This window comes from Python bivittatus, unplaced genomic scaffold (assembly GCF_059951505.1).
Source record: "Python bivittatus isolate LINGU-HERP-01145 unplaced genomic scaffold, Pbiv_v1 ctg000270_np1212, whole genome shotgun sequence".
NCBI lineage: Eukaryota > Metazoa > Chordata > Lepidosauria > Squamata > Pythonidae > Python > Python bivittatus.
The window spans coordinates 1,530,379-1,544,772 of NW_028277050.1; the positions used below are offsets into that span (position 1 = coordinate 1,530,379).

General features: G+C 38.8%; 1 protein-coding gene across 2 annotated transcripts; it reads right to left on the minus strand.

Moving 5' to 3' along the window:
- Nucleotides 1-1,042: 1,042 nt before the first annotated feature.
- On the minus strand, nt 1,043-10,316 carry LPAR5 (lysophosphatidic acid receptor 5). 2 transcript variants are annotated; one of them, XM_025167550.2, is made up of 3 exons: nt 9,936-10,316; nt 5,846-6,000; nt 1,043-4,460 (listed from the first exon to the last, which is right to left on the minus strand). In XM_025167550.2, exon 3 carries the CDS (start codon nt 4,238-4,240, stop codon nt 3,128-3,130), a length of 1,113 nt encoding a protein of 370 aa, XP_025023318.1. In that variant the 5' UTR covers nt 4,241-4,460; nt 5,846-6,000; nt 9,936-10,316; the 3' UTR covers nt 1,043-3,127. The 2 variants fall into 2 exon arrangements, with proteins under 2 accessions (XP_025023318.1, XP_025023321.1); XM_025167553.2 differs by having other exon boundaries at nt 9,877-9,936.
- Between the last annotated feature and the right edge of the window lie 4,078 nt (nt 10,317-14,394).

Below are 14,394 nucleotides of genomic sequence, written 5' to 3' on the forward strand. Positions count from 1 at the left end.
ACCAGGTGGCAGCAGAGGAACAGGACTGACTCTGAACCTCTGGACTGGCTCAAGATCAGGTTGTGATAGAGGTTAACTGAAGCCCCAAAAGAGTTAGCTTCCAAGGAATGTTTACAGGATCCCAGAAGCATTGATGGAGTTGCTTAATTCTATGCAAGTAATATATACAATTTCTAGTGATTTTATAGGAACTGAAAATTTTATTTATTCATTTTTTTATACTGCATATATACTACTAGAGCAAATTTGGTATCACCGATGAAGTCCTAAAATTAATGATGAGTATCTTTATATTGAGCCAATTTGATATAGTGGTTAAAGCATCAGGCTAGAAACTCAGAGACTGTGAGTTCTAGTCCTGCCTGGGCACAAAGCCAGCTGGGTGACCTAGGGCCAGTCACTCTCTCTTAGCCTCAGGAAGGAGGCAATGGCAAACCACTTCTGAAAAATCTTGCCAAGAAAACTTCAGGGACTTGTCCAGTCAGTCTCCGAGAATCGGACACGATTGAACGGATTAAAAAAAAAATCTTTAAATTACAAGTTAGAGCCATAATTTTGTATTCAAATGGTTTTTTTAAAATTAACCGTACTTTTTAATTGAAATAACAGTGGACAAACTGCAATTTAAAGTATGGACAATATCATTATATTCTTCTGTGCTTTATTCATAATGCACACGTACTTTTTCAAATAATTTGGGGAATTTTTTTCTCTAATTGTATAACATAGTCTTTTTTTTTTTTTTTTTGATGGAGGACATTCTCTGCCTTTGATTCCCATGCTAGATGGCCCTATACCGCAACAGCAGGAAAGTTTTTTCTACTTGGGCTTACCAGAAAGAGACCTGAAAAATCTAGTCCAGCTGCAGGATCTTAAATAGGTTTAACATTCCATTTTGCCTTACCTATGGCTGAAATTAAAGTATAACTTGTTTTCTCTCCTCTTCATATGTTCAGTAATAATGCTGTAAAAAAAAAATCCACCATAATCCTGGAAAAAGATACGGTCTCCTTCAAGTCATGCTTCACTCTTGGTGCTTTTATTTATTTCTGGGACTTTTTAATGATTATTAGAGAAATCCTAGTAAGGAAATCCTGTGAATACATACATAGATTTTTCATAGTTTGCCATGAGTTAACATGACAGAACATTATCATAAGTATAGTAAAGATACTGACATTTATGGAAGTTCTCAAGAATAATTGAAGACACACAAGCTTGGTGTTCAAACTCATATTTTTAAACAAAATTTTATTTGTTCTTGCGTAGTTTTGCAGAGTTTTGGGTATAGCATGCTTGTGAATGTTGCTGTGGTGTGATTAAAGCCAATTCATTTACATTTTGGATCTTTAATACTGTTGCATGTTTGTAATAAATAAATCATACTTCATACCTTTTTAGATGATACTTCCAATGTATATTTACTTGGGAAGATATATGGGTCCAACTAACTACTAAATGAGAAAGGGCATTGTTTTTTCTCTCTGAAGCAGGTATTTAGAACTACGTAACAAGTGCTTAAAAAAGAAATAAGTGACAAAAATACAAAGAAAAACATATATAAAGTATAATATGTCATTTACATATATATGTATGGTACATATATAGGTACAATTCTATATATAATTTTCTAATACAAATTTTATGCAAGTGCATATATAACTATCAAGCTTTATACAACTATCAACCTTTTTTTTTAACCTACTGTATTTTATATAAATGAATCCCATATTTCATTATACTTGTCCGTACAATCTATAGACAAGCCACTCATAGGTGGCAATTGTAATCAGGTCTTTGATCCACTGAGTGAATGGGGCCATACATTTATCTTTCCAATGCTGCAATATCAGTCTTTTGGCCATAGTAAGGGCACGGAGAATCCATTTACGTTGTCCAGCCGTCAAATTCCAGGTACTAGGTATGTAATTCAAAAGAATATTATCCTCTGAGAATTTTAGTTTTTGTCGCACAGTCACATTTATATAGTCCACTACTTTCTCCCAAAGCTTAGTAAATATAGGACACTGTAAAAAACATATGTTTTAAAGAAGCATTGTCCTTATTACATATCCAACAAGATGCTGTCTTAGACAATCCTTTTCTATACAAACGTAACAGAGTCCAATAAATTCTAAATATTATTTTTTGTTGTATAAGTCGTAGTTTAAGGTCCATTAACACTCTTACTATAGAAGTTAAGACATTCTCCCATTGTCTAGGCAATATGGGAACCTCTTATTCTTTATTCCACTCATTTCTTAACATCTGGATATCAAATTGATTTATAGATAGCAAATATCTATAAAAATTAATAATAGGTTTTTAGTTTTAAAAGATTTAACAGTTGTTCTAGTATCTCAGGTGTCTCAGAAGCTGAAAATGCTGCTGGTCCAAACAGTGTTGTTAATAAATGTTGTAGCTGTAAATATTGCCATTGGGTTACATCTGATAGATGATATTTATCTCTTAACAAAGGATATGTTAAAAATTAATCATCATCAATCAATTGGTCCAAAGTCCCCACTTCCATTCAATTTTTCCATATCACCATCTTTTTCCCAATGTTTAATGTTAGTTTGCCCCATAAAGTCAATTTAGCATGGGGAAAAAGGATTAAATCTTTTTTTATTAGACATTACAGGAATTTGTTTTTATTTAGCTGACTTTTTATTTGAGGTATTTATAAACTATTTTTCCAAAGCTCAAAAAACCATTCTGTCATTAAAAATGCAGAGTTATTATAGATACAGAAAACAGCTAATATATATTTTTGGCAAAGCAGAGCAATGACAGCTTTGTATTTCTGCAATAGTATGATCCATGGCCCACAACCATTCTTAGTTCATTCTGATGCCAGATTCTGCAACAAGTGTTGAGAGCTTGAACTGAACCTGGAAATGAGTGATATTATCATAAATATCTCACATCATTCATAGCATTCATATGAATATCAGACAGCTCTGATGAATGGGAGCTGGAAGAGAAAATCTAAAATCAATATCTGAAATTGTACTTGAAATGTGAAATCATCTTACTGTATAGGACTTTACAGTATTTAGTGCATCAAATATTTCTGGCAATTACTTTCTGTAATGCCAATGCATTCCAATGCGTTCCTCCATCTCTATATTTCAGAGTCTTCAATGGAGCTATTCAATAATATCTTGGGGGAAGCAAATGGCAAGCCCTCACAGGGAGCAATCAAATTCTGAACTGGGAATTGTTTATTACTTTGCTTAACATTCCCTGCCTTGTAGAAACCAACTTTTTTTACTTGAGTCTGAAGTGTTCCCATCTCAGAATCCCAAGCTTGCCCTCTTCTTATTTTCTTTAAAGTATTTTTGAAGCCTTCTGTATTGAAATAATAGATCAAGGGATCCAGAGTACAGTTCATACTTGCAAATAGCATAGTGATGATAAGGGCATTGCGCACTGAAGCCCGCGTGGATTCATCAGTCTGAATCACCTTGGCTTTGATCATCCCATAGGCTGCCAGAATGGTGTTGTAGGGTACAAAGCAAATGATAAAGATGACCAGATTGACTATAAGCATGCGAATGGTCTTTTCTTGGCGTAGGCTCTGGGTCCCACCAGCCTGGCATAGTTTCTGAAAAATTCGGACTGAGCAGACTGTCACAGAGGTCAGAGGGAGGAGAAAGCCAAGAATCTCTGCTAAAATGACAAGAAAGAAGAGTTCTGCCTGCCACAAGTGTTGACTGAAGCTTTCAAAGCACAAAGTAATTGTTTCATCTTGTTTAGCACATAAAGTTGTCTTGTGGATAACAGCAACTGGAATAGACCCTATCAGAATTAGCACCCAAACGACACAGCAGAGCAGTCGGGCCACTTTGGGGCGCCGGAGATGGCGCCAGCGAAGTGGGTAGACAATAGCAATAAAGCGGTCCAAGTTGATGCACATCAGGAAAAGGCAACTGCCATACATATTTATTTGGAAGAGAGAACCTGAGACTTGACAAAGAAAAGTTCCAAAGGGCCATTCCCCCCTGAAATAGTAGTAAATACGGAAGGGCAAAGATATGGTGAAAAGGAGGTCACTCACAACCAAGTTACACATGTAGATAGCCACCACTGACTTGAGTTTCAGATGGTACAAGAAGATCAAGAGGGATGAAACATTGAGACATAACCCTGCTATGAAGATCAAGCTGTATCCCGTCAACTGCAGTTGGTGAATGCCACTGTAATCTTTGCATGCAGTACGATTGTCAGCTGACATGCCTGGGAATCACCTGAGGTGAAGACTTTGATAGATCTGTTTAAGATACTGGGAGAAGCAGAGATCATAGGAGACCCCAAAAGGGCTTAGAATTCAAGTTGGTGCTCATCATTCTATTCCTTCATTCAGATGGTAGTCCTATCTGACTTGAAATTCCAGGCTTCATAATCCATCAGAGTTGAGGAGGTTTAGGGCCATTCTCAGTCGTAGTACAATGAGTCTAGATGAAAATGATAAAAAGTGTTTTTATTATAGCATTCCCACAAAGAATATTGAATAATGAATAATGTGGTGGGACCTGTGAGTGAGAGAAAAAGCATTAGACTCTCCAAAAATGAAGTGGCACCTAAATTAGAGCCAGTTTGGTGTAGTGGTTAAGGCACCAGGCTAGAAACCAGAAGATTGTGAGTTCTAGTCCTGCCTTGGGCATGAAGCCAGCTAAGTGACCTTCTGCCAGTCGCTCTCTCTCAGCCCTAGGAAGAAGGAAGGGCAAACCACTTCTGAAATCTTGCCAAGAAAACTGCAGGGACTTGTCCAGGTAGTCACCAGGAGTCAACAATAACTTGAAACTGCCAAAAAACAAACCACCCTCAATTTTAGTAACAAATAAAAAATAAAAACAATAAAAAGAGAAAAGAGATATCAAAGGTGACATAGTAAGTTGCTTAGAACATTAAAAAAAAAAGGATATTTCCCCAGATGTTTGTTTTTTTCTACTAATTTTGGAGCTAGCTACATGTTATATGCACCCAGGATTGACACATTCTAAATAACAGAATTATTACATAAGGTGGATTTCAGCTGAGAGCAGGAGGGGAGGAATAGCAAATCTCCACAAAAGGACACTGAAACAGTTTGAAACCAGCTTTGAACTTCTATAGTAATGGCTGATTTTGATAGCTAAATCTGGTTTTCTTTTCTTTTCTTTTCTTTTTTCTTTCTTTTCCTAGCTCCACTGTCATTATTTGAAACCAGAGCAAAGCTGATGTTTCCTTTGCACTGTTGTAGTTCTGCTGAACTTGTGGGCAGTCCATTTCCTTATTTGCAGAAACTTTTGTCTCACTCCTTCCCCCCAGCTCCGGGGCTTCTACTGTTCTAGCAAGTCTTTCAAGGCGAAAGGTGGCTTGATAGTTTTGCAGCCCATAAAGAACTGCTTGGAACAAAAATCGCTACTACCTTAGCAAGAAAACCCTTACCTGCAATCCCTTTCTTTCTGAACCTGAAGGGCTGAGACGTGGGATGAGACAATGGGAAAACAAACCCATCATTTCTCAAAGTTAAAACCAAACAAAACAACCACGTTTTCTGCAATCCCAACTACACAGCAGTGGAGACAAAAATAAATCAGTTCAGGTCTCCAGTGCTGCTGATATTGTGAAAACAAAGAGGTCTGGAGTAGCTTTCAAGCTGGTTCAAAATGGTCATGTAGAAACTTTCCTTGCAAATGCTTTGGAGCCCTTTGGGGAGTTGGCCAAATGGTTTTGTATGGAAAAAAAATTACAGACTCTGGGTTTGTCACCAACCACCAAGTTCTGGAAGGTGAGATTTTTTTTAAACAAAACGTATTATACAGATACTTTAAAAGTGTATAAATGGATATCCTACCTACAAAGTTACTTCTGTTCTTCCAGGTATGTAGAAGAGCAAATAGTTTTATACTTCTAGGTTAGGTGTCCTTGGATGATATACTGGAGAGACGTGGGACATTCTTTGATCTTTCCCAGATCTTTTTCTGCTTGCTGTTATTTGTTCTCTTATTCCTGTATGGAAGAGTGAACTATTGTGAAGAAAACATCTTTTAAAATTTATAGAGACATTTTTGTAAATATGATATGGTTCGTTAGTCCCATGAGATTCAACCAGCATGGAAACACAAGAAACACAGCTACCTTTACTAAGAGCATTTCAGCCCATTTATTAAGTTTTAAATAGACAGCCTAAAACAGTAAAAGAGCCAGTTTGGCGTAGTGGTTAAGGCACCAGGTTGGAAACCAGGAGACTGAGACAAACCAGTTTGGTGACCTTGGGCTAGTCATTCTCTCTTGGCCCCAGGAAGGAGACAAAGGCAAACCATTTCTGAAATCTTGCCAAGAAAACTGCAGGGACTTGTCCAGACAGACTCAAAGGCGTGCACACACACACACGCACACACAAAACCCTTAACTGAAGATGGTATTTCAGTTACTTATATGATGGCTACATTTTGAACTGCACTTGTGTAGCTATACAGAACTATAAAGTTCTGTGTGGATTTATGTGGACCTTGGGAAAAAAGCCAAGAGAACAGTCTTTATGTCATTGCTGTTGTACACGTGGTCATGCACCTGTCCTAAGGTGGACAAATGGAAAGAACAACAGTGCTGTAAAACTTTAAATGTGGAATTCTGATATCAAAGAATAGATTTTGGTCCCTGAACTCAAAGCAGTATAATTATCCCACAGGCAATTTCATATGCTGATTTTTAGACACTGAATTCATTTCAGATTACTTCGAAGACAGCCTGCTATGTGTCTGCTTCTCTGGGAACATACTTCATTTAAATGAATAAAAAAGCAAAGTTAACAGTGTTGGTGAAAAAAAAATCCATAGTTCAAATGTCACATAATTCTGAGTCCACACATTTTTGAGTTCTGTAGAATTCTTCAGCAGCCACTATCACATGCAAAGAACAAATGTAAGCGTTTGTATTTGATTGTAGTCTTAAGATAATGGGTAGAAACAGACATTTAAATTAGATTCTACCGGTACCATGATAGCTTCACGATGCACCTGTTTTTTTCTTAGAATTACTGTGATACGGAAACAATGGCTGATTCCTCATTTCTAAGAAAAACCCATAACAATCAGCTATTATTAAGAACTTTACCTTAAGCAAAACAGAGGGAAAACAGGAAACAAAAGAACGTAGATAATTTTTCATGGTAAAAACATGAGGTCATTTAAAATGATTTGTGGCCAGATTATTTTCCAATGGGGTGAGCAGAATAATATCAGGGCTAGGGCTAGGGCTGGAAATTAGGAAGCCCCATGTGTCCTCAAAAGCTCAGCTGTTGATGGTGTCAATATGTAATGGCAGGAGATGATGGTGGACTGTTTGTTGTCTCCCCCTACATGGGCAAAGTAATCTGTGGAAGGTGAAGCCAAGAAGCCTCTACTCTCTACCTCTCCTACATCAAGCACTTCCCTCCATGCAGGGACAGGCAGGAAGTGATAGTTTTCCACCTCTTCCTGCAGGAAAACCAGCAGAGCCACCCTTACAGGTTCTCCAGATGAAGTATCTGCAAGCACAGCCTTTTCCAGCTTTCATCAGTCTGCTCCTTTGTTGAAGGAGAAAAACAGACTTGCAGGTAGTCCAGATGGAGCACTTGGGACTGTAGTTCTTGCTGCTTGGATCGTGTACTGTAATGCCTTTCCCATAGTGGAAAAGTGAGGGGCATTGAAGCAGAATCAAGCTCTCCAACATTGCAGATATTATATCAAAGGAGGTGGCTTGAGGGCTGTATCATCAAGACTTGCTTGGATGAGACCGAGAAAACTCTGATCACTGGGGTTTCCATCATTTAGCAAGAGGCAGAGACCGAAGAGTTAACTGTGGTGTCTTGGCTATAGTGCTGAAGTCCTGCTGATTTGCTGTGCTGGCAGTGGACTTCAAAATACATGCCAGGAATGGTTTATGACTTCATAACCTAATTAGAAGCCTTTGGTCTGTCCCAATCATTATCTTGTCACACTTACACAAGACGACAAAGGTTAAATCTGGGTTTTTATATTACATGGCATAATAATGACTTGATATTATTCATTGATTTTAAATAGATCACAATTTGATGGGGTTTAGACTTAGTTTTAGAGCCTCTGTAGTGGCTAACAGATCTAAAGGCTTTCCCGATCACTGCATTTGATGAAATGAGCTGCAGCTCATGAAAGTTTAAGCCTTTTTATAAAATTTGTTAGCTGGAAAAGATGCTACCAGACTCCTGATATTTTTGCCACCATAGACTAGCATGACTCTCTTCCCATCTGTTCACTAGGAGGAGTAATATTCTGCTGAATATCACTTCTCCTAGTGAAGGAGGTTACTCTGCTGATTGCAACAGGAAGATGGATATCTGAAATGGGAGAAAGTTGATATCATCTCACTTGAGTAACCTCTTGCTGAACAGAGCCCAAAGGACTCCCAGGCTTTCAGGAAGTTGACATGGATAAAATGAGAGGAAAAATAGCTAGAGGGGTGGAAAATCTGGAATGAATCCAATTGAACAGGAGGTTGGGCCCACTTGAAGGGTACAGCATGATAGTGACAGGTGGGAAGGAGGGGTGAGCAGTACATCAGTTGTCAGGCCCCCTAATAATAATAAAGAAGGCTATTTTCTCAGGTTTATTACAAGGAAAAAGGAAGTAGCTTACAAAATCTTGAAAGCTAACTTGATCTTGGGAACTAACTTGGTGAAGCCACCTTTTCATCACCAAGTACTTTAAGGTGGTTCCTTCTTGATGTTTCTGATCCTCTTTCCATATCTTGATGTAAGGAAGAGCTGGTCCCTACTTATGAGATACAAATGGAATGTTCATCTGTTCTTATTTTGCCAGGTTTTGCAAATGCTTATTCTTGTTTCCAGGTTCAGTGAATTCCTTTAAATAAGCTCCCTCCACCATGTAAGATACAGGGAGAGAGGCTAGTTTGAAAGAATCAGACTTAAATATGGAAGGGGTAACGTTTGAAACAGGTCTTAATAACTGATCAGATCAACACTTTAAGGAAATACACCACTTTGATTTGAGTAAAATATGTTACCTATGTTGCTGTATGTGACTTTGTAACAGCCTGTTCCCATGTATGTTTGAGGATGATGATGATCATGCTAAATCCAGTCTAAACATTTGACTGACTATGCGATCAACAATAATTTTCAAACTTTTTCAAGCTGTGGAATATGTTAGTAAAAAAATACTAATTTTCAGAACCCAAAGCTCTAGTGATAGAAAATTGGCTGCATTTGAAGGAGCTATTTTTGTTTTGTTCTTAGTCTCTCACAAAATCCAGTTTGCAAAACCCTAATTTATATAATACTCTAATGTTCTATGTGAACATTTTTCCAATATGGCGATGCAGCAATGACGAAGCTGTCTCTGTGCTGGACTTGTGTTTGCCCTGCAGCAGTACAAGAGAAATTCGGTCCAAATTAAAAAGAGCAACCATCTTTGAGGAAAGGATTGACTAAACCTGAGCAGAACCCTTTTTCAGTTTCGTGCACAAAGTTGTCTATAAGTATGGACAAGCACATTACCCCAGGGTAATCACTACTCATTTCCACCAACTGGAATATGGGGAGGGGGCCAAATCAGCAAAATCAGATACGAGCCCTGAAATCTCTGAGTTTACACCTTATTCTCTATTCATATTACACATCTTCTACCACAACATACTTAAGACTGCCTACTGCCTTTAACAATTGTTTCATTGCAGAAACCATATCTCAAACATAATTATACACAAATGGTTGCATGTTGGTTCGGGCCAGATGAGAAATTTTGGTTTCAGGTTTCTATTTGTGGCAAGATATTGAGGGTTTTTCTCTTTCCCCGTCACCCCAATTTGTTGACTACCTTATTGATACCAGAAAGGTTTAACTACCATTTATCAGCATCAGATCGAATCCCGTAACCATTTTCTATCCACTCCATGTGCTTTACCTCTCCCCTCGTGTAGGTTGGTGGAGTTACTGGCTTCAAACGTCCTCTGCTTACCACTCGCAGCAACTGAAGAGATGTTGACTCATCAGCAAAAACTCAAAGAAATATCACAAGCAGTAAAAGAATGAGAGACAGGCAGCAAAATTCTCAGTTCCACAAACTTCCCTAGATCTGTCCAACTCCACTTCCGCTCTGACTGTTTCCATTTTTTTCTTCAGATGCATCACTTTGCTTTTTTGTCTCCTTTCCATTCCATTTTTTTCAGCCTCTCTCCATGATGCAACCAACTTGGCATTGGCACAAATGTTCATTTCAGTAGCTAATAAGCCATGCTAGACTTTTCATTAAGGCAAAATGAGAGTGAAAGAAGCAGCAACTGTGGACATGTGACAAATAAGGAAGTGGGCTGGTGAAAACTTGTACTTACTACCCCCCCCTTCTCATTTCCTCAAATCTCTATCTTACCTTGAGTAGGGAAGAGTGCAGAGCAAAGCAGAAAAATTAATCATTAGCCAATATCTGCCAGCAACCCTTGAAATCAGTCTTGGGAGTATTCACTAGATGGATATGTCACACAGAGCATGTTATACCAGTGTCCCAGCTTTTACACTGCCTTTTTGTGGTCCTTCTGAAATAATGTGAGGTGTTGTTCCGCACTTAAGAACTTTTCACATCTTGTATCTGTAATACTTCAAGATTACATTCTCTCCTTTATCCAAGTAGTGAGAAGGCCCAAGATGTGCTGGGGCAGATAATCCAAATGATAAAGCCAATTTTATTAGATTTATAATACAGAGACCTGGATTCAAATCCTCATGTATTAATAAAGTTTCAGTGATCTTGGCTGTTCATGTACTATGCTAAGCCAAATTCAACAAAGTACATGATGGCCTCGTGTGCTGTGTGAATTCAGACTTGGGCTTTGTTTGCATGTTGCACTGAGCCACCATTTAATAATGGTTTGGTGATTAAATTATGGATGGTTGATTATAACTGCACCATAAATGATGGTTTATAAACCACGGTTTATAAACCACAAGAGCTGGGTTCATACAATACGCCAAGCTAAAACCAAAGAAGCCACAATTTTGCTTTGTATGATGTGTGACTCAGACTGAGATGGAAGAAAAAAAGGGGTCAATTTAGGATTCAGTCTTAATCTGGCTTACATGTACTCCCAAAGGAGTTCACCGGTCTCCTCCTGCCTGTAAGTGGGACCCAACCCAGAGCTGTTCCAAATGAGCTATTCCTACTATTCCCCAGTCCTGCTGTAATAATGCAGTAATCAATCATTTTATGATGAGAAACATACTCTTGTTACTGTCCTGACCTGTATTCTTCAACATTACATCTTATTTATTATGTTCTAATGCTTACATTAACAAGGCACTTCAAGAAAACATATCTAAACAGGACCAAGTCCTTCTCTGTATGAAGTATTCAGTTCTGAGTCTTAGAGGTAGGACTTAAGAAAAATTACTGCTTAATTTGACTGTTTTAATGATGGCTTAGCAAGGCTGAGCTCCAATCTTAAATATCAGTATTTCAGTTCTACCCAGTTTTCTCTGCAGTGGTTACATCTTCCTGCTCTAGGCAACCACATGTGCTTCCGCTCTTCCTTCCAGCCACAGTCCAGACAGCCATTGCATCTAGACAACCACACTGCATTGCATTGCACTCAAATAATCAGAATCCAGAACGCCATTGCATGGCTATTGGTAGCTGGCTTCCCAGATATTTAAACACACTCATCAAATGAGTTTGGGGACTTGGGGCTGAGACACAAAGGAGGAAGCCCAGGCTCCATGAATCCCACCAGCAAGAAATGCTGTTGGGAATGGTATGTTTGCAGGTGAAGGGGGCAGATGCATTCACTCAGGGGCAAAGGCTGAGACAGAGCAGAATCTGGGACAGCAGCTGGTCTATGAGTGAACAGGGAACTGCACCAGCCCTCCCCACCTGCAAAGTATAGAGACAGAGCTAGGCAAATCATTCAAAGAGATGCTTCACTTCAGTGACATGCCTCTCTCGATCTGCTTCTTCACACCACAAAACAACCACAGAACTTGGGAGCTTCAAGGAGCTGTTCCAGAAGAGCAACTTGCTCAGAACTGGAGCACCTTGTACAGCCTCATAACAAACATTTAGAAGACAATGGGATGCACATATCAGGGTTTTATGATTCTAATATTAAAATTGCTGGTTATAACTTTATTTCTGATATACTGATAATTTGGATAATCTTGTTTATTACTATATTGATAGATATATAAATTGCTTATAAGCTGCTTAGAATCTGGCAACTGAAGTGGCATCAAAGCTTTTGTAACAAATAAATATGAGAGAAGCCTGCAGAAGCTCCTCTGGCACCCAGGTGGTTATTATCATTGTTATTACTTCTATTGCTACTACTAGTTAATTGAAAGTATATATTGTCCCAGGCAGACAGTGTTACACTAACAAGATCCCTTGCAACATCTCCCACTCTGTGAATAGACCAACCCATTAATACAATATATAAAAGACAGTAGCCTGGCCTCAACAACTAGGCGCCAGGCTTCAAAGATCCATTTACAAAGAAAGCTTTTGAAAGCTCTCCTAAAAACCAGAAATGAGGGGGCTGGGGAGCACTATGTTCCAATATGTTGGGGCCACCAATGAGAAGGCCTGCCTTCCAGCCCACGGACCTCTTACTTTTCATAGGGTGGGACCTTGAGCAGATCTCTTGTGATGACCCGACAGGACAGATTCATTCTAGATGAGGCAGGCCTTAATGTAACCCACTGCTGTGCCATGCAGGGATTTAGAGGTGATAACTAGCACTTTGAGTTGGGCCTGGCAACCAGTGCAGACCCTGTAACTTTGGTGTCATTCTGTGATACGAGGTTCTACTTGCCAGCCACCTGGCCATTGCTATGAGAACCAATTGTAGCTTCAAAAGCAGCCCCACATTGCAGTAATCTAGTAATGGTGATAAGGACATGAGTTACTGTTGCCAAAGCCTCCTAGCTGAAGATCAGGCATATCTCTTCCTTTCTTTTTTGTAATGCAGCTGAAATATAACACCTATACTTGAAATCTGATAGGGCACAGTCCATTTTACCAATTGTTCTATTGAAAGTTGCCATCAGAACCCCATGAAGGGTCAATTAGGATTTCACAAAACCTAATTTATTGGTGCTGGCATGTGGGTCTCCCCCACCATCTCCCTTGGCTTCCTCTTTGTAAGTCTCTTTCTACTGGACCTTCTTTTTTCTTATTTGTCTTTCTCACTCTCTCTGTTTCTTGTTGTACTGACACTATTTTCTTGGGGATATATGTTCTATTGACACTTTAGGAGATCTCCCCCCCTCTCCCACTCTCTATATATTTGTATTTCACTGCCACCTATACATCTTGAAATGATACAAAGTTATTCCAACCAGTGAGCTCATCCAATTTCATTTTAGTACCTTCTTTCCTAAGCCAATGGGGTTCTGTGATACCTTGTTTTTCAGGATGATTGTTCTTCTACTCTGCAGTTCCTTTTCAAGAATACTGATCCATGAAAGTTTTGAAGAGCACACACTGCCAAAACTAATCTCTTTCCATGGAAGTTTACAAGAAGGCAGTTCTGGTGATAGATTTCTGAGATGCCTTTGGGAAACTCAGAAGTGGAGAATATAAACTCTCTCCACCATCTATTCATTCAGAGATAAATTACATTTAATCTTATTACTAATAATCTTTGGCAGACTGATCCCAACTTAATAAGTCAAATTCTTTTTTTAAAAACTTCCTAAGCCTGTTGTTAGGATATTCTTGCAACATTAAAGTCTGTAACTAAGCATTGTCTAGGAAAAAAGAACATTTCTTCCCTCTCCTGAATCTAGACTACTGTTAATAAATTTTATTGAAATAATTTTATTAACTCTTATATTTCCCTTTACAATATCCCTACAAAGTTGTCTGTTTATTTATGGATTTATGTATCATTTCTCAAAACAGATTTTCCAAGGCATCTTATTTTTAAGGCCGATGTCTAAAAAGTTCAGTCTAAAATAATAGGATGAAATGAATCCAAATACTTTCTGGGTAGGGGGACATGCCTCCCCCCCCCTGGGCAAATGACTAATCTGTGGCAAGATTTGAACCTGGGGTGTCCTGTTTCTTGGTTCCAACTTTTACCCCCCAGTGACACCCCCCCCCAAAAACAGCACAACGCTTGCATTCCCACTGGACGTCTGCCAAAAGAAAGTGTGAAAAGAAATTGCAACAACAAAATGTCCTGGTTTCTGGATACACAAAGGCGCGGAATTAATTGGCTTCAATCAACAATTAGCACGAGTCCCCCAGTGGCTTCAACTTGCCCTGAGTCTGAAAAACTGGAAGCTAACGGTGGGCGATGCATTTTGTTGAGTTCTAAGCTTAAGTATATTTGTGCTCTGAATTCCATACTCAGATCGTCCTACCTCTCAGA